At 40.1% G+C, this 24,657-nt stretch overlaps 2 protein-coding genes across 2 annotated transcripts; both read right to left on the bottom strand.

The window, feature by feature from the left end:
- Positions 1-250: 250 nt before the first annotated feature.
- Positions 251-5,744, bottom strand: LOC119775474 (pyridoxal phosphate binding protein). The gene is made up of 8 exons (XM_038273467.1): positions 5,596-5,744; positions 5,055-5,162; positions 4,062-4,097; positions 3,903-3,978; positions 3,685-3,825; positions 3,472-3,614; positions 1,309-1,407; positions 251-1,213 (listed from the first exon to the last, which is right to left on the bottom strand). Exons 1-8 carry the CDS (start codon positions 5,683-5,685, stop codon positions 1,022-1,024), a joined length of 885 nt encoding a protein of 294 aa, XP_038129395.1. The 5' UTR covers positions 5,686-5,744; the 3' UTR covers positions 251-1,021.
- A 2,729-nt stretch (positions 5,745-8,473) lies between these two features.
- Positions 8,474-23,613, bottom strand: snrpg (small nuclear ribonucleoprotein polypeptide G). The gene is made up of 4 exons (XM_038273453.1): positions 23,471-23,613; positions 23,277-23,299; positions 14,473-14,597; positions 8,474-8,671 (listed from the first exon to the last, which is right to left on the bottom strand). Exons 1-4 carry the CDS (start codon positions 23,500-23,502, stop codon positions 8,621-8,623), a joined length of 231 nt encoding a protein of 76 aa, XP_038129381.1. The 5' UTR covers positions 23,503-23,613; the 3' UTR covers positions 8,474-8,620.
- Positions 23,614-24,657: the final 1,044 nt, after the last annotated feature.

The raw sequence follows: 24,657 nt of genomic DNA on the forward strand, positions 1-24,657 counted from the left end.
GTTCATCTCTTTAGTTGTTTTCCACGGACATTAAACATGGAAACAGGAAACCAGTGAGTTTCTCTGAGGAAACCAGTTCAGCTTCACGGCCGGAAACGTTAGAAACCATCCAAACGTTTGCATAGATTCACTTTCTCTCCTTTTTGACATCACAGCACTGCACAGACACAAACACGCACAGGAGAACCAAACAACCCCTCCCTCCATACCAAGAATAAAGTATTTGGAGCACCATATCAAACCCAAGATCACTGGTATAAAGGGATAAACCATTTATTGAATTTACAGCCAGTCGGTTCAGTTTTTCCACGTCACATTAGAAACAAACCGGTTCAATCATTTCTGTTAAGTCATGAAAACTTCCACCAGTTAAGACTCTTCTTAGAAAACAGGAATCTGAAAGAGACGGATAGAAGGGAGGATGTGCAGAGCAGCTGTGAGCAGTCAGTATCCTAGCTGCAGAATGAGATAAAAATGCTGCTGAACTGGAAACCCTGATTTTTACTGAGCTAAACTTCCGCCTCACCCCTAAAACTGATTCGGTTCTTAGATCCGGTTCCTAAAAGCAGCGGTGGGCTTCAGAAGGAAGATCACCAGCCTTAATCTGGGAGGAATAATCTGAACAAAGCGTCTCCCCCTGGATGATGTTGTGGGCCGTTAGAGCCGCACATCTGGACCAGCAGAGACCAGATGTAAACCTGTTTGAACGTTTGAGTCTTTGAGAACCAGAACCGTTCCAGATTCCAGCGCCGGAGCGCCGTCTACTGCGGGTAAGATACTGACTAATCCAGCAGAGCTTCACCTCTGGCTGCAGGACGGGTTCCTCGGTGAAGGTCCTCCTCAGGCTGGCAGGCAGAACCCTCCAGGTCCAAAACACCTGCAGGACTCTGCTGTCAGAGATGGAAAAGAAAACTGAACTGGACGTTAAACGGCTGATTAGAAAAGGGGAAACGGAGAAGTCCTAACTCCAGATGACCGCCGCTTCCCCCCGAATGTCCTGGAGGCGTTTTAATGATCTCCTTCAGTGTTCAGATACGGTCAGATGGTGCATCTTCTTGGCAGCTTCTTCTGACACCGTCTTGGAGGTTTTCTCGGGGCTGGGAGCCGGACTGGGCAGGGGGCTAGGGTTGGGCGTGTTTAACGCACTGTTGGGGTACTCCCTGTTGCCGAAAATGATGCTGCCGACGCGCACGTTGGTGGCGCCCACTTCGATCTGCGATCCACAGGACGGCGTGCATGAAGAGAGAGAGACGCTGAGACGCTGTTTGACATCAGCGCATCATGGCGTTAGAGGGAGGGGCTACTTACAGCGTGCTCAAAGTCTGTGGACATGCCCATGCTGAGCTCCACCTCCTCCATAGGAAACTTCAGGCTGTCGCAGACCTCCTGCCGCCGACTCAGCAGCATCTGCAACGGATCAGAACCAACCGGTCAACAGCAGGAAGCATGGAGAGAAAGAGACATTAACCCCTAACCCAGGAGATACAAGAAAAACCAGATGGTGGATTTTCAAAATCCACTATCTGGTAATCTGAAACATCTTCAGAATAAAAGATTTTTGCACTAAATTATTTCAGATGCTACAGATTTCTAACATGATGATGGGATCAAAAAACAAACATGCAGCGTTTAAAGGAAAAGTCGCTCATATTCAGAATTCAAACTTCTGAAAGTCCTTTAAACATGAAATGATTCCATCCTGTTCAATAAATGATCCGTGTTTTTAATTCAGAGTAATTTTCATGTGAATGTGCTTTACTGGTAGCCTCGTGAGACCATCCTGATCTCGCGAGCTTTCAAGGTTTCACTCGCAGATCAGTCTGGAGACTCTCCGTTAAAGAAAATTTGGAGCCGTTCACCAAACGAACGTCCAATCAGCGTTGGCCTTGAGGCGGGTTGAGGTGTGACGCAACGAGAAGCGCGACAGTTCAGTCTAAAGAACATGGCGGCTTCAGCCGATGAAACTAGCGTTAGCGTGGCTATCGAGCAAGTTTTATCGGAATTACAGAGTATTTCTTCACTGAAAGAAGAACAAAACACTGCTCTGGAGGCTTTTCTCAGAGGAAAAGATGTTTTTGCTCTTCTCCCGACTGGTTTCAGCAAGAGTAGCCTGGCTGTTAGTACGTCATATGCTTCGTTGATCTGATTGGTTTATTTGGCCCGTCTATCACCAACATAGGCCAATCAGCTAACCAGTATTTTCAACCCTTCCCAAAATTACTTCAACGGAAGGTTTCCAGATGGATATGCGGAGCAAATCCATCTGGCAGAGTCAGGTTACTTTACTGGAGGCATCCATGTTTGTCAAAGAACACTACTGCCACCTACTGGTTAGTGACGTCACGGTGCGGTATCGGCTGTTGATCAAGTCCCAGTGCTGTATCTGGTGTTTGTCACAACGCGCTATTATCCAAGTCATCTTGAAAACATTCTTCTTCCAAATGTTGGCTACATATTACGGGTTTTTTCTCTGGCCAGAAGTTCGATGGCAAATCCTCCCTCTTCAAGTTGGCGATCCAACGACCAACCCGTCCGTGGAGGATCAGGAATCAGAAAGGTGGAATAACTCTTTTTTTCACTTTTCCCCGATGTATTCCAGCATCCAGCTGCCATGCACGTGGGCATTGTCAGTTTCACTATAGCTCTGGTGAATTTCAATGGTGAAGTCCTCTGGAAATCTTCAATAATTGTCGTTGATTGCAGATGTGTCTAGTAGTTCCCATTGATTTAGCTTGGAAAGCGGGGAGAATGGCGCTAGGCTTACTGCACCGTGACGTCACTGCTGGAAGATGGCAGGAGGGAGGGGTTACTATGTTTGGGCTAAAATGGCCGCTCCCAGACTCAGTGATCGACATGAAAATTGTTTTTAGTTTTTTACTGATTAGCACTAAATTGACCACGAATGTATTAGTTTTAGGCATAAATAATGATCCATTGATTATTCCTCGCTGACCGGACTTTTCCTTTAAGCTTTAAATTATTTTATTTATTAGATGGAAATTTGACCAAAATTGTTAATTCTGAAACTATAATTATTTTAGGGGTTAAACTAACCAGCCAAAGGTTCCTTAAAGAAGATTGTTTTACTAAATCAAACCAGATGAAACTAAAACTTTTCCTTTTTTAGGAGTTCTCGATAGAGGAGAGTGAAGGAAAGGTTTTTTATTGTTTGTTTTTTCTCAAATGCAAAATGTTTATATATTATTTTACAATCTTGGTATAATTCCTGCTCTAATTGGGTCACTGTCAGCTAAAGGCAGGTTTTACAGTCTCTATAATCCAGTTACTAAATTAGTTCACAATTATTTAAATAATTGATTAATGTGATTGTTTCAGCCCTAAATTATTACATCATCCAATAACTGATTTATTTTATCTCTGTATTTAAAATAACTGCCTGCTCTGTAAAAACAGCAGCAGAGCCGAAGCGGTCTGACCGCACACCTCCTCAGGAAGCTGAAGGTTTGCTACCTGGAAGTCTGGGTTGGGACCAAGCGTGAGGTCGTAGCCGTAGCGACCGATGGTCATGAGTCCTGAGAAATGCAGGGCGGAGCACTGGGACACGATGTGCTTCACCGTGCTGACCGTGTCCTCGGGCGGCAGGCCGTGTTTGTCTGAAACAGAGGCCATCCGTCATAAACTGAACCGGAAGCTTTCTGCCCCCCCTCCATCCGCAGCACTCACTCTGCTCTCCGCTGGTGTTGATCTGCACCATGACCTTTAACCTCTGGCTGCTAGCCCCACGCACACGCTGCCACGAGCTGTTGACCCTGTCGGCCAGCTTGGCGGAGTCAATCGTCTCCACCAGGAAGAGGTTGGGGACACCTGGAGGCGGAGGAAAGACTCAGAGCTTTGGAACAGAGCGGCCGATGGCGGCAGGCTGGCAGAGCGGCGTTACTCACCCAGAAGCTTGTTGACGTTATTCTTCTGTAGATGGCCGATGAAATGCCATTTGATCTCAGGACACGACTCTAAAATCTGCAGAAGAAAGAAGGAAAGCTGGAAAAGTTCCAAAGGTCAGACTATCCCCCCCCCCCCCCAACCCGGAAACCAGAACCTACCACAGGATCCGAAGCCTTGTCCACCAGCTCATTGACCTGGAAGGAGACGAGACCAGAGGTCAGCGTCATGGAGACGGGAGCAGAGGTCAGCGTCATGGAAACGGGAGCAGAGGTCAGTGTCATGGAGACGGGAGCAGAGGTCAGCTCCATGGAGACGAGAGCAGAGGTCAGTGTCATGGAGACGGGACAGAGGTCAGCAACATGGAGACGGGAGCAGAGGTCAGTGTCATGGAGACGAGAGCAGAGGTCAGCTCCATAGAGATGGGAACAAAGGTCAGCGTCACGGAGACGGGAGCAGAGGTCAGCGTCACGGAGACGGGAGCAGAGGTCAGCTCCATAGAGATGGGAACAAAGGTCAGCGTCACGGAGACGGGAGCAGAGGTCAGCGTCACGGAGACGGGAGCAGAGGTCAGTGTCACGGAGACGGGAGCAGAGGTCAGCGTCACGGAGACGGGAGCAGAGGTCAGTGTCATGGAGACGAGAGCAGAGGTCAGCTCCATGGAGACGAGAGCAGAGGTCAGTGTCATGGAGACGGGACAGAGGTCAGCTCCATAGAGATGAGAACAAGGGTCAGCGTCATGGAGACGGGAGCAGAGGTCAGCAACATGGAGACGGGAACAGAGGTCAGCGTCATGGAGATGGGAGCAGAGGTCAGCTCCATGGAGACGAGAGCAGAGGTCAGCTCCATGGAGACGAGAGCAGAGGTCAGTGTCATGGAAACGGGACAGAGGTCAGCTCCATAGAGATGGGAACAAAGGTCAGCGTCATGGAAGTGGGAGCAGAGGTCAGCGTAATGGAGACAGGAACAGAGGTCAGCGTCATGGAGACGGGAACAGAGGTCAGCGTCATGGAAGTGGGAGCAGAGGTCAGCGTAATGGAGACAGGAACAGAGGTCAGCGTCATGGAGACGGGAACAGAGGTCAGCGTCATGGAGACGGGAACAGAGGTCAGCGTCATGGAGACGGGAGCAGAGGTCAGGCCTTCTGTACTCACATAATTCTCTCCAAAGTTGCGCTGGCCCTGTCTGTACGCCTCCACTATCATCTCGGGGGGCTTGGTCTTGCTGACAGCTACCAGGCGGGGGGGAACAGCTGGGAGCATCTGAGGAGACAAACCATGGAGACACGTTGGAGACACTGGGGGACAAATGGCTGTATGTGCAGGACAGAGGAGGCTTCAGGTCAGAGGTCAGATGTCAGGGACCCCCCTCCCCCCTCCTATTTTCTATCCTAGAAACTCAGAGAGCCTAACTGGGTCAATTAACAGGACTGATGGAGATCATGGAGGAGAAGATCAAAGGGAAACATCAAACACCCTCTTTGATCTTAGCGCTCATCACTGAGATGATGGAGGGAATCCCGCGATAACATGCTGTCACTCCAAGTCACGCATCGTGTTATGAAAGTGCTGCCGGAGGCTGGAGCTCCTTCCATCCAAAGGTTGATCCGTTCGGCAGCCTTATATAACCTCCACCTCCTCCGCCGCTTCTCCGGCAGCACAGACCCGGAGACGGAGCGACCCGAGCCGCGGTTACCTTTGGCCGGCGGGCCGCCGCCTGCTTCACCCGCTCCAGCACCGACTGGACCGCTTTCCCAACCTCCTCCGACATTGCTACTCTCCACATACCGTCAGGACGGCTACGTAACACGACGTCAGGAGACGCGACACCGGTGACGTCAATCCGCTTTCAGAGTAAAATTCCACCCGAATGAGTATGGCAAGACGATTTGACATTTATTAGCTTGACTGAATATGTCTCAGATGCAGTTTTAAATACTTCAAAACTTAAAAAGGCTGTCTAGTCACATTTCTAATATAGATAGCACTAAAGCATTCTACCGAGTCATAATTATAATGCTCCTAGTCTCATTATTCTTTTGAAAATATCTCAAACTAAGTTTTAGATAGGCATTATTAAAACTGAGAAATCTGGAATTTTAATTTAACTAGTCATATATCAATATTTGATATCTGTAATTATATTTCTACTAGCATAAATATATTTTAGATGTCAAGACTTGGATTTCTGGACATCTGTAATGTCTTCATTTTTTATATCAGAAATGGTAATTTTGACTAGTACTAACTCTATTATGGAGATCTGAAGTTAGAATTCATCATAGTGAGAATTCGTTTTTACATAGGAAGAATGTTATTTAAGATATCTTAAACTTTTATTTTGACTAGAAAGAAATGCATTTGAGACATCTGGATTACATATTCAGTCAAGCTAATAAATGTCAAAAGGGCCTTAATCTTTGTCAAGATTGCTAGGTATTTAAAAGTTTATTTTTACTAGTACAATTATATTTTTGGCATCCGGAAATGTTATTTTTGCTGGTAAAATGTAATTTTTGGCTAGTAGTTTTTACCGGGAAGAATGTTATTTTAGAGATCAACAAATGGAACAACAGAGGGGACAGCGCTTCTAATAAATGTCAAAACAACCTGCCATAAAGAGGGAAATCTCTGTTAGCGCCCTCTGTTGGTCAACAAAAATATTTCGGTTTGGAGGGAATTTTCTCCCATTATTTTAAACAAATAAATAATTAAAAAGCGTTTGCAAAATGGACATTAAAAGAACGAAAAATGATTTATGTGGTAAATTTCGTTCTATTATTGTTGCAACCAAATAAAACATTTAAATGGAAAGAAAAAAAAACACAACCTTAATAAAGTTTTGACAGAAGCTTTGCTGTTTTCTTTGTTTTTTCATATTTTTTCTGCAGATTTTTTTTAGACTGAGTTTTACAAATTGCTTTTTTCCCCCACATTTGTTGAGAAGACGCGTTTTTATTGGTCCATGCAGACAATTGTACAGAATATGATCCTAAAATGCAATTCATAAAACTCAAACTGAAAAAGAAAAATTTGAAAACCGAATTAGAAAATATAAAATCAGTTAAAAATGGAGAAAAATAGAAAGTAATATATCTAAAAAAAAAATAAATAAAAAAATCTAGAGAAATAAAATCTAAATTAAATTTACCCTCATATTTTATTGGATTGTATAATTTTTCAGCCGATTTGAATTCTTGTTTTTTATGGAAAGTTGCTTCTGCTGGGAGGGGGGGGGGGGGGGGGGGGGTGTCCAATTAGACCCTTTAGTTTAAGAAAAGTCTCTACATTGTGACAAAGTGGTTCCGTTTGTGTTTACCTCTTGTCCCTTATTCTTATTTATTATTTTTAATGTTTAAATGTAAAGATTAGTTTCAGCTAGGATAGAAGCAGTGGGTTCTGGGTTGTTAGAATGAAAAAGGCCAAAATAATCAGAGGAACCGGCGGCTGATCCTTGATCATCTTACCTCAGATCCATCAGCAGATTCAGTTCACTTCAGTCGACCACCAGACCCTTTTGGCCGTGCAGCGTGTTACATTAACTCTCCTGGTTTCTTAAGGTTAATGTTGTGAATAAAAATCTTTCCATTTAGTAAAACATGAAGTAGAGCTGCTCCACTCGCTTCATTTTCTTAAATGCTGCTAATTTTACATTTAAACTCTATAATAGGATTATAGAAAGTTCTTCTCTCGTCAAACCTGAATATTTTCACAGCAGCATTTTTTCTTTTCTTTCTGTGGAACGTGTGAGCTGCCCTTTTTTACCCTGTGGTGACTTTGGTCTAAGGATTTATCTCTTTATGTTGAATCAGGGACACCCACTGTCTTTTAATGAGAAAATTAGAGACTCTTCTTCTACTCCTTTTGATTGTTGAAATGATACCATCAGGCCATTTTCTGGTAAAACATTCAGCAAAGGTTGATTTAAACAAAAATAAATTGCATTTAATGTAATAAACACCATTTTAAAAGGTAGAACAAACTGCCACATCCGGCCGAAAACGTCCATATGACTGAATCTCAGATTACTAAATCTTAAAACGACCTGATCGAGATAAATTATTAAATCTGTGTCATAATTAAGAAGCAGTAAGTGATGACTGTCTACCAGCTCAGTAACTGACTCTGGCCCTTTGACGCCAAGGTTGCCTAATATTGAGGTTTGTCATTTATTATCGAATATTTAAACTTTTCCACAAAGGAACTGATATTTTTTTCCTTTTCAGGGATTTTATATTAATACGTTTAGTCTCTGCTCACCTGTTGCTGTGAACTGGGCTTAAATCTGTATTATTTTTGTAGATCTTGCTGCTATATGCTGCTTCAAATAACACTACATTAAAGGTTTTAATTCATTTAACCTTTTGGTTTTTATTGCAGTTTAAGGAACCCCAGCTTTCTAAAACAACGACTCCCTTTCAGTTCATTTATGTCCCCTCAGCTCGACTGCAGGATTTAATAATGACAATAATTCGCTCATAATAAAGCAAAGAAAGCTTCTGTTACTCCTTTAACTCCATCACTGATAGTAAAGTTAATATGTTTTCCCTGTAATAAAGAACCCACACAAAGGATAGAAAGAAAAGTCGATTTATTACCATTTAATCACAAAACAAATTCCAGATAAACACCCGAAGAAGAGGAGGAATGGTCGGTGGACTAAAAGGGAAAATAGAAAATAAAAGTGTGCTGCTGGCTCTCTGCACCGTCCTCCTTTCTTCTCATACTCTCTCCAAGGCCTCCAACATGATGATGCTGTTTCCTCTGATGACCTGCAAGAAAAAAAAAATCTGATTTATCAGCTGAAAATTAGAGCAGATATAAACTCTTCTTCTACTAAACGATTCATCTGCTGACGGTTCTTCAATTAACCAGAAATTAATCACCTTTTTCAGCTTCTAGTTAATTTGTTACATTTAGCAGTTTCTACAAACCCAAGGTGAGTCCTTCCTGCATGTATGACAGGTATACTTTGTGCAGTGAACACAACACTCAGTGCTGTGCTTCCTGTTGCAGAGATTGCACACCTGGCTTGCTTAGAATAACAATGAAAAAATCTAAAAAATAGAGTTTAGTACTTTTTCCCAAAGTAAGAGTTGTAGTATGAACTAGACGAGGTTATCTATGTGTGCTACATGTTTTGTGGCACTACAATGATCTATAGTGTAATTATTGGCTACTATATGCTTATAATAACAACGAATAAATCTCCAAAAATACAGTTTGGCCTATCTTCCCAAAGTAAGAGTTTTACCGTATTTTCCCAACTATAACCGCATATAAACCTCTTTTATTTCCCCTAAAAATGTGCGGCTTGCCCTCTTCATTGAGGAGATGATGAAAGCGTGGCTGAGGCAGGTGAATGTAAGGAGACCAGGTGGTTTTTTCCACTCATCGCCATCGCTGTTAATCTGTGACTCCATGCATGCCCATCTCACAGCCGAGGTGAAAAACATGGTGAAACAAATGAACGCTGTGCTCGCCGTTATCCCGGGAGGTCTGACAAAGGAACTTCAACCGCTCGACATCGGTGCAAACCGGCCGTTCAAAGTAAGGCTGCGTTCACACCGGACGCAGCAAAAGCAGCAAAATCCCGTCTGCTGCTTCATTTTTGCTGCTTGTACCATTTTAGTTCTGACGCGCGGCTGAAGCAGCTTTGCTGCTCTGGCTGCACGGTGCAAAAGTGTGTCGGATGCGCGTTGGGCAGGAGCTTCACTATCCTTTCTCTGCCTTGCAGCTATATTTGCTGTGATCAGTGGGAATAAAGTAGTTTTAATATTTTTTTAAGTGAGAAAGTCCACCTGAAAACGTAATCAGTGCAGTCAGTTCATCCAGATTACCATCCTGCCTTCCAATATTATTTCTGTCGGAGCCGCTCAGACCCCCACATACCAGCGGTGCACCGACAGGAATCCATTCAACAGCAGCCTCTGGCCAGGTCGCCTCCTCGCGGTTCACCGCGGCGGCTGGAAGGTGTTTTCCATCTAAATAATCCAAACTGCAGGCAGCAGGATAATAACAGCGAACATATTCTGCCGGCAGATTTCTGCATTTTAAGTTAATTTATGCGTCAATAAACTGTTTCAGAGGAGTAATCACAGTGCTCTGTCATCTGCGATGTGTCTGTCTCATGGCCAGCTCCCAGGTTTGATTAATACTTTGTAATAAATACATGAATAAAGCACAATCATACTCAGTTTTGCTCCCGCTCTATTTTTAAATACGCAGTAGAGGTATTTAAACGTAGTAGAGGAAACGTACCGGTATATAAAGCCGTCGCCCTGTAATCCGGTGCGCCTTATGTGTGTGTTAAATACAGTAATGGCACACATAACTGAGACTGCGCCTTTTAGTACGGTGCGCCTTATGGTCGTGAAAATACGGTAGTGGGATGCAGATGAGGTTATCTGTGTATCCTACAGGTTTGGAGGCGCTACAATGATCTATAGTGTAGTCATTGCTCATTTTATACTTATTCTAATAATAAAATAGAGGTGCTATTTGTCATTTAGGCTTTTGGAAATTCCTCAAAAGTATTATTTTTGAATCCAATACATGTGATAATAATCCACCAATCCTTGGTGACACTTTTGAATATTTCTCTCTGATTATTTTGCAACTTGCAGAGCTCGCTCCTCCTGCACATTTGTGGAACAGTGAGCTCCCCATAGGGTCCAATGTAATTCTCTGAGCGCAATAGGAGACTCGTTTTGAGGAACCTACGGTTGTAGCTCACTGTATGGCTTGCTCTGGTGTCTGTTTTTTAGATTAAAAGCATCCACAGGCGAGTTATTAATCCGGAAAAGCCAAATCTGTGAATTTATTGCCAACTTAACTGCAGTCTCACATGCCGTCTGCATGTTTGCAGCGGAGAGAGAGAGAGGAGAGATCGCTTGAGTTATATTTCCCCCCCAAATAAATAATGGTCATTATTGCATAGATATTGTTGCTTTCTAAAGCGTTCCAGCTCATGCAACAACTTTCATGGTACAGATCAGTTATCTGATCGCTGTGCTGGCGGCTCCGCTGAAATAATTGCGGTGTTGGCGACACTGATGACGTAGATCTAGTTATATATAATTACTAGGGCTGCATCAACGAATCGATAAAATCGATAAAAATCGACTTTTAAAAGCGTTGGCAACGAATTTCATCATCGATTAGTTGTGTCGCGCGATTATTGCGTCATCCGCCGCGCCGTCATCACTGCCTCTTGACTGAAAGAGGAAGAAAAAAAAATACGGCAGAGCGAGTCAGCGCCGCAGGTGCACTGTTAAAAAAGTAAATGGCAATTGTTGTTCTAACACACAATTGTATTGTAATCCGACTCAGAAATATAAATTTGACATCTAACAAATAAATACACGTTTGCCCAACTCAAATTCTCAGAAGTTGGTTTAACAAGGAGTTTTAAATCGCCTATACAAGATTTTTTGAGTTCCCTCAACTGTAAACTCATGGGCATGCGCACTGCTTATGTTCATGGACACGCCCACTACGGTACGGGGTTTCCTATCCCTTTCTTCAAGGGCACAGCCTTTTTCCCTCGTGTTTGAGAAGATTGGCGGACATTGTGATTTTATGCATCTGGAGAACCACGGAGGAACGACCCTGGGACCTTACCAGTTTTCCCGGTGAGTGCTGCAAAGTACAGACAGTTAGCGGTTAGCTCCGTGAGTTAGCATTCCCTTGTGGTGTATTGCCACCGAGTTGAAGCATGAGTTCACATGTTTTTCACGTTCTGATGAAAGGAAAAGCAGCGCACGTGCGCGTTTATAATGCGCGTGTGCGCGTGCGTGTTTATGCCGCGCATGTGCGGGTGAGTGTTTATGCATAGAGAAAAGAGTGTGCCTGTTATTTTCATTGTACAAATGAAAAGAGACATTAAGTTGAGTGTAATAACTTATTAAATTTCTAAATTGTTTTATGTAGTGCAGTGTTGTTGCACTCAGGCACAGAATATTACAAGACTACATTATTTTACTTTCTTAATCCGATGTGGGTATTTACTGTTATTTACATTATTTACATGTGGATTTTTTGCTTTCATGATTTTATTTGCTTTACAAGAAAAACAGTGACATTAACATTTTATATGTTAACCCTGTAATGCAGCAGTTAATTCGTAATGAGTTAGAAAAGTTACATTACACACTGAAATTTATCATACTTGGAGAGATATAAACTGTACAGTTAAGAACAAGAAGTGAATGGATTTAACTAAGCTCTGTTGTACTATGCAGGCTGGGTTTTTTGGATACCCTGGATTCTGGATTCTCTCCTTAAATGGAGATGGCGAGCCAACCGTGTGAACATCTGGATTTGGACTGAAGAGAAGGATTTGGACTGAAGAGGACTTTCTTTTTTTGCATTCATCGTCCTGTCGGAGTGGTAGGACTAAAAAGAAAAACTCAGAGATAAAAAGGGAAAACCTTTTTCTTTTTCCGTTGGGAAACAAGACATTTTATTTCATTTTATTTTTTTTAAAGGGTGCACCCAATTTAAAGAGACTACAATTGAAAAAAACAAACTGAAGGCCGTCCAAATTTGTAAAACTGTTATTTTTTCATATATGTTAATACACTTACTTCACAAAAAATTACCTGTGTGTTTTCAACTTACTAAAATGGTGTCTTACTGTTTTTTCCCTCATCATCACTCTTACGAATCTAGAACATTCTGGTCCAGTGTCAGGTTACTTTGATCTGTGCAGTTAAGATTATGTTGTTGAACATGGTTTTATACTGTATCTATTGATGCAATGTTTGGCTTGAAGCAATAAAAATGTTGTATTAACATAATTTTTTGGGTGTTGAATGATTGGTAGTGAAGACGATTGGTAGGACTAAAAAAACTGAGTTGATAGAACTCAACTTGCAGATAACACTACAAAATCTGAGTTTGTAGAACTCAAAATCTATATGTCAAACTCATAAAACAAAGTTGATAGAACTCAGAACTTAAAGGTGAAACTCAAAAACCTAAGTTGGTAGAACTCAAAATTTCTATGTAACACTCCAAAAACCTAAGTTGGCAGAACTCAAAAATCTTTGTAAACTCAACCACAGTGAATTTAAGTAAGGAAAACTCAAAAAACCAAATGCATCACGTTGCCTAGAAAATGTAAGTTCTGTCAACTTCTATTTTTTTTTCAGTGTGTAGTGTTGCCAACTCCGCGACTTTTCAGACCCCTCCAGCGACTATTTTTCAAAAAAGCGACTAGCGACAAATCTGGCGACTTTTTTCGGTGTCACTGGCGGCTTTTGGAGACTTACGTGAAAGCATGCATCGTTCCTACTCTGCCGTGGGGCGCCTCCCCCACCCCAACCGCGTTTTCCCGCAGGAGTCCCTCTCAGTCAGAGCCTCAGCGTCCAGACTGCAAATGAGGCGCGCATGCACCGGTATTGACGGCGCAAATTGATCACAATAATTAAAATAGCCTGCGCTTTGTAAAGCGAAAAAAGTGATAACATGCAACTTTTTTCAAAAGAAATTAACATGGCACGGAACCACCATGTTTGTTTGGTTTTAAAGTGGGGAAACGTAACGTTAGTTTCTCAGGTAGCTCATCTGATGCTTTCCTTACCGTGTTAGTAGGTTACAGACAGTGATAAGGTTGGCTACTTATTTTACTTTAAATTTCATTTGAATTAGCTTAAGCAGCGTTTATATTTACTTTATAAATAAATTTACTTGCAAATTATGAGGGCAAGACTTTTAAAGTTTAAATCTTCTGGCAAAGATAAAGTAAAGATGATCCTGCAATTTATGGAAGTAAAGCAGAATAAAATCCAGCAAGATCAGTAATATGTCAATTAATTATCTGCCACATTCCCATGTAAATATCTGTCTTTGGAGGATGTGTTTTTTAGCATCCCTAGTTCCCTCATTTTTATTCCAAATACAATTTATAATTTGAATCACAGGGCTATTTTTATCTCTATGGTTCAGTATTTTCTCAAGTAGCAACTTTAACTGCTGTACTTTCCTGTCTTAAAAGGCAGCCCTCTTCTAGTCTAAAAAAACTCATTTGTTGAAATGGGGGGGCCTATTGTTTGAACCCCTTAGAGGCTTTTAAAAACAAAAATGTCTTTTTTTGCGCTTTATGAAACAAAGTAGCCTATATTTTGTGGATGTACAGCTACATTTCTCATGTAAGTTTGCGTAGTTTTAACACAAACATTTATTTTTCATATTGCACCAGTACAGTTAATGAGCAACCTGTAATTGTGTGCTTGTTTGTTCTGTCTATAATGTTTATTTTGGAATAAAGAGGTTAATATAAAAAATATTTTTTGTCCGATTCATCGATTAATCGAAAAAATAATCGTCCGATTCATCGATTTTTAAAATAATCGTTAGTTGCAGCCCTAATAATTACAAATATTTTTTCCCCCCTGCTCTCAGGTAAAACACTCTCAAAGAGAGAGACTTTAGCTGAAACTGAAGAGGGTGCATAGTTTCTCCAGCCACAGCGCTAATGGGGCATTTACATCTGAAATGGGATTCATGAGTTGATAAGCACTGCGGTGGAATTTCTAGTGTTAACCATCAGTAGTGAGAAGCTACTGACCACCATGCCGATGGTGTTCTGTTGTCCTCCTGGACCCATCTCCAGACAGTCGTCCAACACCAGGTTCATGAAGGGATCGAACCCTCGTAGGATGCCCTGAACGTGTCTGCCTCCATTCAGCTTCACTGCAAACAGAAAACCAAACCTCTGAGATCACCGGAAAACACAAAGTTAAGGGCCGAACGGATCGCAACAGCACAATGAAAAATAAAAGGATGACAAACGTTCCTTTAAACCCTCTGATCTCTCAGCGACGCGCCTCCATTCTGACCTGCCCAGCACATTATAGCAACTACAATCATTACAAGTCGGCAAAGAAAACCTCGCTCCTCGTTTAATAAATAAAACGTATAACAAAAAAACATCAAAAAAGAAAAAGCTTCTCATCAGCATCTTCTTCAAATCTAGTGAAACCAGTAGAATTATTCTACAGCAATACAGACGTGTTTAAATACGAAAGAAGATTCTAGCATTTAGCATCTGGAACACCTTAAATCTAACGACTCTGTAAACTAGGAGACATTTCCTAATCCAACTGATCTGAATTATTCTGATTCAGTCATAAATCCAAGACTGCAGAGCAGGAAGCAAGAAGATGAAGATAATAAATAAAAGAGAAACTAACAGAACGACAGGCGACTCAACTCTGGAATAAATAAGTCAAAAAAGATCATTAAACATAAATAACTGTTATCCATGTTCATCTAAACTTGGAAAAAAACAGAATCATCATCAAAACTAATATTTTTTTCTATCCTTTAGAGTGGATTAGATAAAGCTAATGTTTCAAAATAAAAAAAAAGAAATAAGGGTAAGTTAAACCTAACAGACACTTAAAAGGTTTACAGATTATTTTAGTCCTACATTTGTTTAAGAACTGAACTTTTCAAGAAAAACTTGTTCAATATGATCTAATTACATAAAAAATATATATAAATAAAGGACTTTATCTTTGCGTTTCTGTTTGAATAAATAACCAACAACCAGATTTAGTAAATCCAACATTTCAATTTTAAATCTAGAGTTTTAATAAATTACTTTAACACAGCAGATTTTATGTTACAACAAATGGGAATAAACTCTGTGAGCTTTAGAAAAATCAAACAAAAGGTTTAAACTTTCAGCTGCTGGTGGAAGAGCAGAAGAAACTAGAACCACTTATCAAGTGGGGATGCTTATGCATTCCCACTTATTGTTGTTCACTTAAAATTTTTCTGACTCTAACTAGTCCCGCAGTTTTCCACCGATTTCAACAATTTTGGTATCAAAACGTTCAGCTTGTTCAGGAGAATTGTGCTATGTCTTTTGGTAAAGATATTTTTTGTAGTTTTCGCGATATTCAACTTTTTCTGTGATTTTTTTTGTCCCATTGAAATGCATGTAGAATTCTTAGATTTCAGCAAAATTCAGCTAAAACTTCATCATCTTTGACCTTTAACTACTTCAGCATACTTTCAGCTAGAAACACCATTCAACTTTTAAAATGTTTCCGTATCTTTCTGCTATTACTTTTTAACTCTGCTTTCAGCTAACTTTTACAGTTTTGCTTCAGTGAAGCTTCAAACTTTTAAACATTTTTTACAGATTTTCAAATTTATAATGGAAGTCTATGGACGGAATGTTCAGCTGCTAGAGTGTGCCACCCTAGCGTTTTCAAACATTTCACTCATGCCGAACAGCTTCAACTCACTCGCTCATTTTTTACTCTATCTAGATAAATTTTACATCAAAACGTAGGGATTTTTGTCAGGATTCAGGAAATGTAACCCTCATTTGTGTGGCATTTACGGTTTTCCGACAGTTTGGCCCAGACCACGAAGAAGTCCACACTTCCCCAATAGAAATCCAATGAGAGCTCTCTGAAAATCCGAACTGAAAATAAAAAAAAACAGACTTTTTCGTATCGCTCCCATTCGGGAACCATTCGACGTAGCAACATGAGCCTTGTGGAAGTTGTTCCTCAGACCTTCCTAGCACTCACATTGAAGGAAGTGTGTCGATATCTTTTATCGTTTAGCTAGGAAAAAGGTTTGTTCGGGGGTAACAAATCTGTCCGAACCCCAAAATCAAGATTTTGACAATTATACACTTTTTTACATCGTCACCACGCCTAGACGAAATATTGTAGAAATATGAAAGTTACACCAGTTGTAGTCCAAAGATTGCCGACGCTCACGGTGAAAGAATTTTTTGAATACCTTTTACGGTTTTGGCTCACCGCTCGTTTGTTCGCAGGGAAAGTTTTGCTTTTGAGAGTTCTGCTCTACCATTGAGCTGCATGTTATTTAATGAGACCAGCAGGATTTACAAACCTTTATATTTCTCCTTCCCATTAAGGCTGTGAATGAGCTACATCCATGAAAGTTACCACAATCGGAGACAAAGGATAGCTCTCGCTTAGACTGAAAGAATTTTTTAGATACCATTTACGGTTTGTCTTCGGCACCTGTTTGTTCGGAGCTGCTATTCCCATTCAAAAAAGCCTGAGAACTAAGGAACGAAAGTGAAGCGCATGTCTCTCTTTCACTGACAGGCTCGTTAAGCGTCGTCAAGGTAACCGTGCTTCAAAGAGATTTTACCTCCACCACTTTAAACAGCACATTTTAATCTAATGGAGGGAGACAACACTGATTTAACATTAGGAAGTGGATACAATATGACTACTGGCCATGACCCTTCCCTTCACACGCAACCCTGATAGACTTTCAAAATAAGACTCCGGGGACCCTTCAAAATAAAAGCTCCTACAATAAACTCATATTTTTTTCCCAGCATATGGCTCAACATTATGACCCAAACTCAACCACTTTTTTTAAAAATGACACTCTAGGGGTTTTTCAAAACACACCCCACAGCAAATTTCAAAATAAAAGCCTCCCATTGCCACTTCATCTACTGCCCTAATAACAGGGGAAAGAGTGATTTAATGATTGGAAAGTCATCAAGTATCACTGCTGGGTCTGACCCTTTTCTCAAAACACTACTGCTAGACTTTCAAAATAAGACTCCAGTTACCCTACAAAATAAAAGCCTCTATATTATACTCGCGTATTAATTGATGCAAATGGATCAGCATTATGACCCAAACTCTACCAGTTTGTTTCTATTAGACTCTAGGGACCTTTTCAAAACATACCCCGGAGTGAATTTCACAATAAAAGTCTCCCATTTACGCTCTAATACAGCATCTATTCACACAATAACATGGAAAACCAGTGATTTCATATTTAGAAATGGATTCTATATCACTGCAGGGCATGACCCTTCCCTTGACACACATCCATGATAGACTTTCAAAATAAGACTAAAGGGACTCTACAAAATAAAAGCCTCTTTCTTACATACACTCATTCATTGTGCCGTATGGCTCGTAGCTATGACCCAAACTCAACCAATTTCTTCAAATTACACTACCAAGGCCTGTTGACCACACACCTCAGTGCATATTTCTTAATCAGGTTCTAAGATTTACACTGTAATAAAGCATCTGCTAACCTTGTAACATGCAGCCTAAGCCTGCCAACGGTGCTGTCATCAACACAGCGGCTCATAACATGCAGGTTAGTTTTTTTTATAAATTCAGCTTCTTAAGAGGTGTTAGCTCTCTTTCTATAAGCTTCTCTCTGTCCTTCCTGTGCTTCTTATGGTCAGTCTTGTACTTTGGTTTGTGGATTTTCAAGCTTCTAAGGATGACACTGTTTTCTCTATGCTGATCAACCGACACATTTTAATTAATTTCAATTTTTTTTACAAGTCTTGACATTTCCACATATGATTTCAAAATGTTAATACTTATTCAATACCATCGTCCTCAACATTTTACTTCCCATCCTTAAGCTACTAATTTTTTCTTCAACCAGATAAGATTAAAGTTTTTCTTTGTAATTTATTTTCTACTTCAGCTAATTTCATACTTTTCAGCCTATGTTGTGAACTTTGGATTCATTCTGCTCTGTTTCTGGACAGGAATTAAGCTTTTCTGTTTCCTGCTAATTCATAACACGCCTGACATGTTTCTGGAAAGTAGGTAAACCCCCCTTCAAAATTTCTTTATACATTTGTCTAGAAACTTGGGAGACATTATATTAAGACCCTTCTAGTGCCCACATTCAAGACATTTTTTGATATCATGTATGGTTTGGCTGTGCAGCTTTTAAGATGAGTTTGTTTCTGCCATTTTACTGCCAAATGATTCTACCCTACAAAATCTTCAGATGATTCAATTATTTTCTGCAGTTTGAAGTTTCTGATGACTTCCTATCACATTTTCATATGTTCTTCAGGTAATTTCAGCTTTTTTCATTCAGCAAAAGCATTCCCACTTTGATGTTTCTCCGAAACAGCCTTTTCTAGTTATTATTATACTTTTCGTACGTTTTTCCGTCTCTAACTAGTTCCCCAAACTTCAGCCGATTTCAACAAATTTGGTATCAAAACGTTCAGCTTCTTCTGGTGCATCCTGCAATGACTTTTGGTAACTTCAGCTATTATACTTTTTTAAATATTTAGCTTTTTATGACTTTTTCTGTCCCATTGAAATACATGTAAAACTTCAAAAATTCCACTAACACTTCAGCTACTTTGCCCTTTAACTACTTCAGCATACTTTCAGCTAGAAACACCATTCAACTTTTAAAATGTTTCTGTATCTTTCTGCTATTACTGTTTAACTCGGCTTTCAGCTAACTTTTACAGTTTTGCTTCAGTGAAGCTTCAAACTTTTAAACAATTTTTACAGATTTTCAAATTTATAATGGAAGTCTATGGACGGAATGTTCAGCTGCTAGAGTGTGCCACTCTAGCGTTTTCAAACATTTCACTCATGCCGAACAGCTTCAACTCACTCGCTCATTTCTTACTCTATCTAGATAAATTTTACATCAAAACGTAGGGATTTTTGTCAGGATTCAGGAAATGTAATCCTCATTTGTGTGGCATTTACGGTTTTCCGACAGTTTGGCCCAGACCACGAAGAAGTCCACACTTCCCCAATAGAAATCCAATGAGAGCTCTCTGAAAATCCGAACTGAAAATAAAAAAAAAACAGACTTTTTCGTATCGCTCCCATTCGGGAACCGTTCGACGTAGCAACATGAGCCTTGTGGAAGTTGTTCCTCAGACCTTCCTATCACTCACATTGAAGGAAGTGTGTCGATATCTTTTATCGTTTAGCTAGGAAAAAGGTTTGTTCGGGGGTAACAAATCTGTCCAAACCCCAAAATCAAGATTTTGACAATTATACACTTTTTACATCGTCACCACACCTAGACGAAATATTGTAGAAATATGAAAGTTACACCAGTTGTAGTCCAAAGATGGCTGACACTCACGGTGAAAGAATTTTTTGAATACCTAATACGGTTTTGGCCCACCGCTCGTTTGTTCGGAGGGAAAGTTTTGCTTTTGAGAGTTCTGCTCTACCATTGTGCTGCATGTTAATCAATGAGACCAGCAGGATTTCTCAAACCTTTATATTCCTCCTTCCCATTAAGGTTGTGAATGAGCTACAGCCATGAAAGTTACCCCAATTGGAGACAAAGGATAGCTCTCGCTTGGACTGAAAGAATTTTTTAGATACCATTTACGGTTTGTCTTCAGCACTCGTTTGTTCGGAGCTGCTATTCCCATTCAAAAAAGCCTGAGAGGAAAGGAACGAAAGTGATGCGCATGTCTCTCTGTCACTGACAGGCTCGTTAGCGTTGTCAAGGTAACCGTGCTTCAAAGAGATTTTACCTCCACCACTTTAAACAGCACATTTTAATCTAATGGAGGGAGACAACACTGATTTAACATTAGGAAGTGGATACAATATGACTACTGGCCATGACCCTTCCCTTCACACGCAACCCTGATAGACTTTCAAAATAAGACTCCGGGGACACTTCAAAATAAAAGCCCCTAAATTAAACTCAGATTTTTTTCCCAGCATATGGCTCAACATTATGACCCAAACTCAACCACTTTTTTAAAAATGAGACTCTAGGGGGTTTTCAAAACACACCCCATGGAACATTTCAAAATAAAAGCCTCCCATTGCCACTTTATCTACTGCCCTAATAACAGGGGAAAGAGTGATTTAATGATTGGAAAGTCATCAAGTATCACTGCTGGGTCTGACCCTTTTCTCAACACACAACCCTGCTAGACTTTCAAAATAAGACTCCAGTGACCCTACAAAATAAAAGCCTCTATATTATACTCACCTATTAATTGATGCAGATGGCTCAGCATTATGACCCAAACTCTACCAGCTTGTTTCTATTAGACTCTAGGGACCTTTTCACAACATACCCCAGAGCAAATTTTACAATAAAAGTCTCCCATTTACGCTCTAATACAGCATCTATTCACCCAATAACATGGAAAACCAGTGATTTCATATTTGCAAATGGATTCTATATCACTGCTGGGCATGACCCTTCCCTTGACACACATCCATGATAGACTTTCAAAATAAGACTAAAGGGAACCTACAAAATAAAAGCCTCTTCCTTACGCACACTCATTCATTGTGCCGTATGGCTTGTAGCTATGACCCAAAGTCAACCAATTTCTTCAAATTACACTACCAAGGCCTGTTGACCACACACCTCAGTGCATATTTCTTAATCAGGTTCTAAGATTTATACTGTAATAAAGCATCTGCTAACCTTGTAACATGCAGCCTAAGCCTGCCAACGGTGCTTTCATTACCACAGCGGCTCGTAACATGCAGGTTAAATTTTTTTATAAATTCAGCTCCTTAAGTGGTATTAGCTCTCTTTCTATAAGCTTCTCTCTCTGTCCTTCCCCTGCTTCTCATGGTCAGTCTTGCACATATTTCAATCCTTTAAGGATGACACTGTTTTCTTTGTGCTGATCAACCGACACATTTTAAATAATTTTCCAATTGTTTTGCCAAGTCTTGACATTTCCACATATGATTTCAAAATGTTAATACTTATTCAATACCATCGTCCTCAACATTTTACTTCCCATCCTTAAGCTACAAATTTTTTTTTCAACCAGATAAGATTAAAGTTTTTCTTTGTAATTTCTTTTCTACTTCAGCTAATTTCATACTTTTCAGCCTATGTTGTGAACTTTGGCTTCATTCTGCTCTGTTTCTGGACAGGAATTAAGCTTTTCTGTTTGCTGCTAATTCATAACACGCCTGACATGTTTCTGGAAAGTAGGTAAACCCCCCTTCAAAATTTCTTTATACATTTGTCTAGAAACTTGGGAGACATTATATTAAGACCCTTCTAGTGCCCACATTCAAGACATTTTTTGATATCATGTATGGTTTGGCTGTGCAGCTTTTAAGATGAGTTTGTTTCTGCCATTTTACTGCCAAATGATTCTACCCTACAAAATCTTCAGATGATTGAATTGTTTTCTTCAGTTTGAAGTTTCTGATGACTTCCTATCACATTTTCATATGTTCTTCAGGTAATTTCAGCTTTTTTCATTCAGCAAAAGCATTCCCACTTGCTGTTTCTCCGAAACAGCTTTTTCTAGTTAATAATTTGGTATGAAACACTTCATTTAAATCAGTTTTTCTGGAAATGTTATCGGCTGATATGACTTTTATCTAATAAAACCAGCACCGATAAAAATAAACAAATAAATAAATAAATATACTGTATATATATAAAATCGTGTTAGAAAACTGCAAAATAGTTCAAATATTAAGTTGAGGAAAACAGATATGTATGGACTTTTTTTCCTCAGAATTCTGGCTGAATTCTGACAATAAAAAAAATAAGAAATTAAAGAGATCAAAGTCAGAATTCAGAGGGACAAAGTCAGAATTCAGAGGGAAAAAGTCAGAATTCAGAGGAAAAAGTCAGAATTCAGAGGAAAAAGTCAGAATTCAGAGGAAAAGGTCAGAATTCAGAGGAAAAGGTCAGAATTCTGAAACTTTTTCCCACGTTAAACCGAAATAAAAATTAAAAATTAGTTAACTTTTTTTTTTTCAGTGGCCCTAATCCTCTTCCATAGATATGCCATTTGAATCCAGGAAGTGTTAAACTGTGTAGATGTTTGGTTTTCAGAGTTTGTTGTAGATCTGCTCATTCATTGTTCAGGTTATTAACTTGTTGGTAAAACAAAACATTCTGGAATAGGCTCTATGCACAGCTCCACTACTTCCTGAATTTAAGGCAGCTCCTTTGTTTCCTGTCTTTCATGATTGGATGCACTGATTAATCCAGGTGTGTATGACCTAAGTAACTGGCCAGACACACCTGGATTAATCAGTTCGTCCAGCAATGAAAGACAGGAAACAAAGGAGCTGCCTTAAATTCAGGAAGTAGTGGAGCTGTGCATAGAGCCCATTGCAGATTTGAAGATTGATAAAATCAAACGTTGCACTTCCTGAATCCATCTCTAGAGAAATTGTCACTTTTTGAACTATTGAAAGATTTCAGATCATCCCCAATCTTTAACTTAAAAAAAAAATCTGAATTCAAGTTATATTTGAAATCTAAACTAATCGATTCATATGAATACCTGACTGAACTACTGATAGGATTTTCATTAATCATCATATTAATCTCTTTGTTGCCATGGTAACTGATTCATTCATTTCTTTTTTCCCCCTTATAAATGTTGCCTTATATTTCCATTTTGAAATCTGCTATGCCTTCCACAGATTTGTACTGTTTCCTTACTTGTTCGTGCTTTGTTTAAATAAAGTTAATAAAAAAATAACTTTATTGGTTAAGAAACTGATAATTGTTCTGAAATAGAAGCATTCAAAATAAGAACAGCAGCAGCTAACTATCGCTTCATAATGTGAAATAAATATAAACCAGACTTACATGAAAGCTTCTTGTCCATAAATCTGAAAAACAAAAGTAATTTCAGTTACTGAGGATCAGTCAGAACAGCTATGATGCTACATTAAGGTTAGCATTCTGCCGTTAAAACAAAGCACCGAGCTAACATGCTACTGCTATTTCAATAAAAACAGACATTAACCTTCATCCTTTCTATCAAACAGAAGTAAACTCACTTCTTTAGCTCGGGGGGATGTGCTTTACTCATTTTCTCTTTAGCTTCACAACGTTTGCGTCCTGAGATCGTTTAACGAAGCCGCGGAAGGAAAGCGTGCTACCAGCGGAAACCGGAAGTTGAGGGATTGAACTTTGAAACAGCGCCCCCATGAGGCCAGGAGGAGGAGGGTCCAGCAGAGCTGAATACAAGCAGAAGTGATGTAGAAACATCAAAACATGCCTAATATGGAATGTCTTCTTCTATTTCTTTGTGTTCTACTAAAACTTTGTTAAACTTTCAAAATGAAAATGATCATAGATATAATTTAAACTAAGTTAAAGTTTATTTATGAGGCAAATTCACCACTAATGTAATTTCAAGTCAAAATACAAACCAGTCTACTCAGTTCAAGTAATATTAAAATCATTCTAATTCAAGCACATTCATTTCCAGAGCACTTTGATATAATAATAAATAATATTCTAATATAACTTTGGGATTTTTTATTTTATTTTTTACTTTAAAATAGAAGTGAGATGTGGAACTATACTATAGGAACACACTTCCATACAATCCTTAACAGGTGGCAAAGAATTTCGATTATTTACGTTTTCCTGTATATTTAATTCTATTCAAAAACTGCTCTAGTTACTCATAGTTTTGTTTAAACAGGTGTTGATGCTGCAGGCGGGAAGGATCTTCTGTTGCTGTCTGTGTTGCACTGCATGTGGAGAAGCTTCTGACTGAAGACACTCCGTTTTTGTTTAAAAATCTTCTGAAGAGGATGCTCACTGTTTTCCGTCATGTTTTTCACTTTATGAAGACTTCCTCTGTGAGATAAAACCAGAGGTTCTCCAACATGCAGCCACCCTACAGTAGCATTTAAAATAGCCCTTGCTAGTCAAACACCACCCAAATGGCAGCCCACTTCCCTGCAACTCCCAGCAAAATCCCCACCAATACCCAGCCAGTGCAGAGATGCCCTCAAGGACCAGACAAGGACCAGCCAAGGGCCCATCAAGGACTAGCCAAGGACCAGCCAAGGACCAGCCAAGAGCCAACCAAGGGCCCATGACCAGCCGAGGGCCAACCAAGGGCCCATCAAGGACCAGCCAAGAGCCAACCAAGGGCCCATCAAGGACCAGCCAAGAGCCAACCAAGGGCCCATCAAGGACCAGCCGAGGGCCAACCAAGGGCCCATCAAGG

Source organism: Cyprinodon tularosa, unplaced genomic scaffold (assembly GCF_016077235.1).
Source record: "Cyprinodon tularosa strain WSP-4 unplaced genomic scaffold, ASM1607723v1 ctg872, whole genome shotgun sequence".
In the NCBI taxonomy this organism is placed as follows: Eukaryota; Metazoa; Chordata; class Actinopteri; order Cyprinodontiformes; family Cyprinodontidae; genus Cyprinodon; species Cyprinodon tularosa.

Bases quoted from the DNA above. Each gene is read 5' to 3' on its own strand.
- LOC119775474 (XM_038273467.1), bottom strand. From the start codon at position 5,685: ATGTGGAGAGTAGCAATGTCGGAGGAGGTTGGGAAAGCGGTCCAGTCG. The intron at 1,408-3,471 runs GTAGCAAACCTT...GATCCGTTGCAG, and splicing joins GTCCCAACCCAGACTTCCAG to ATGCTGCTGAGTCGGCGGCA. The intron at 1,214-1,308 runs GTAAGTAGCCCC...TGTGGATCGCAG, and splicing joins CCACAGACTTTGAGCACGCT to ATCGAAGTGGGCGCCACCAA.
- snrpg (XM_038273453.1), bottom strand. From the start codon at position 23,502: ATGAGTAAAGCACATCCCCCCGAGCTAAAGAA. The intron at 14,598-23,276 runs GTAAGTCTGGTT...TTCTGTTTGCAG, and splicing joins TATGGACAAGAAGCTTTCAT to TGAAGCTGAATGGAGGCAGA. The intron at 8,672-14,472 runs GTCAGTAGCTTC...TTTTTCTTGCAG, and splicing joins AGAACACCATCGGCATGGTG to GTCATCAGAGGAAACAGCAT.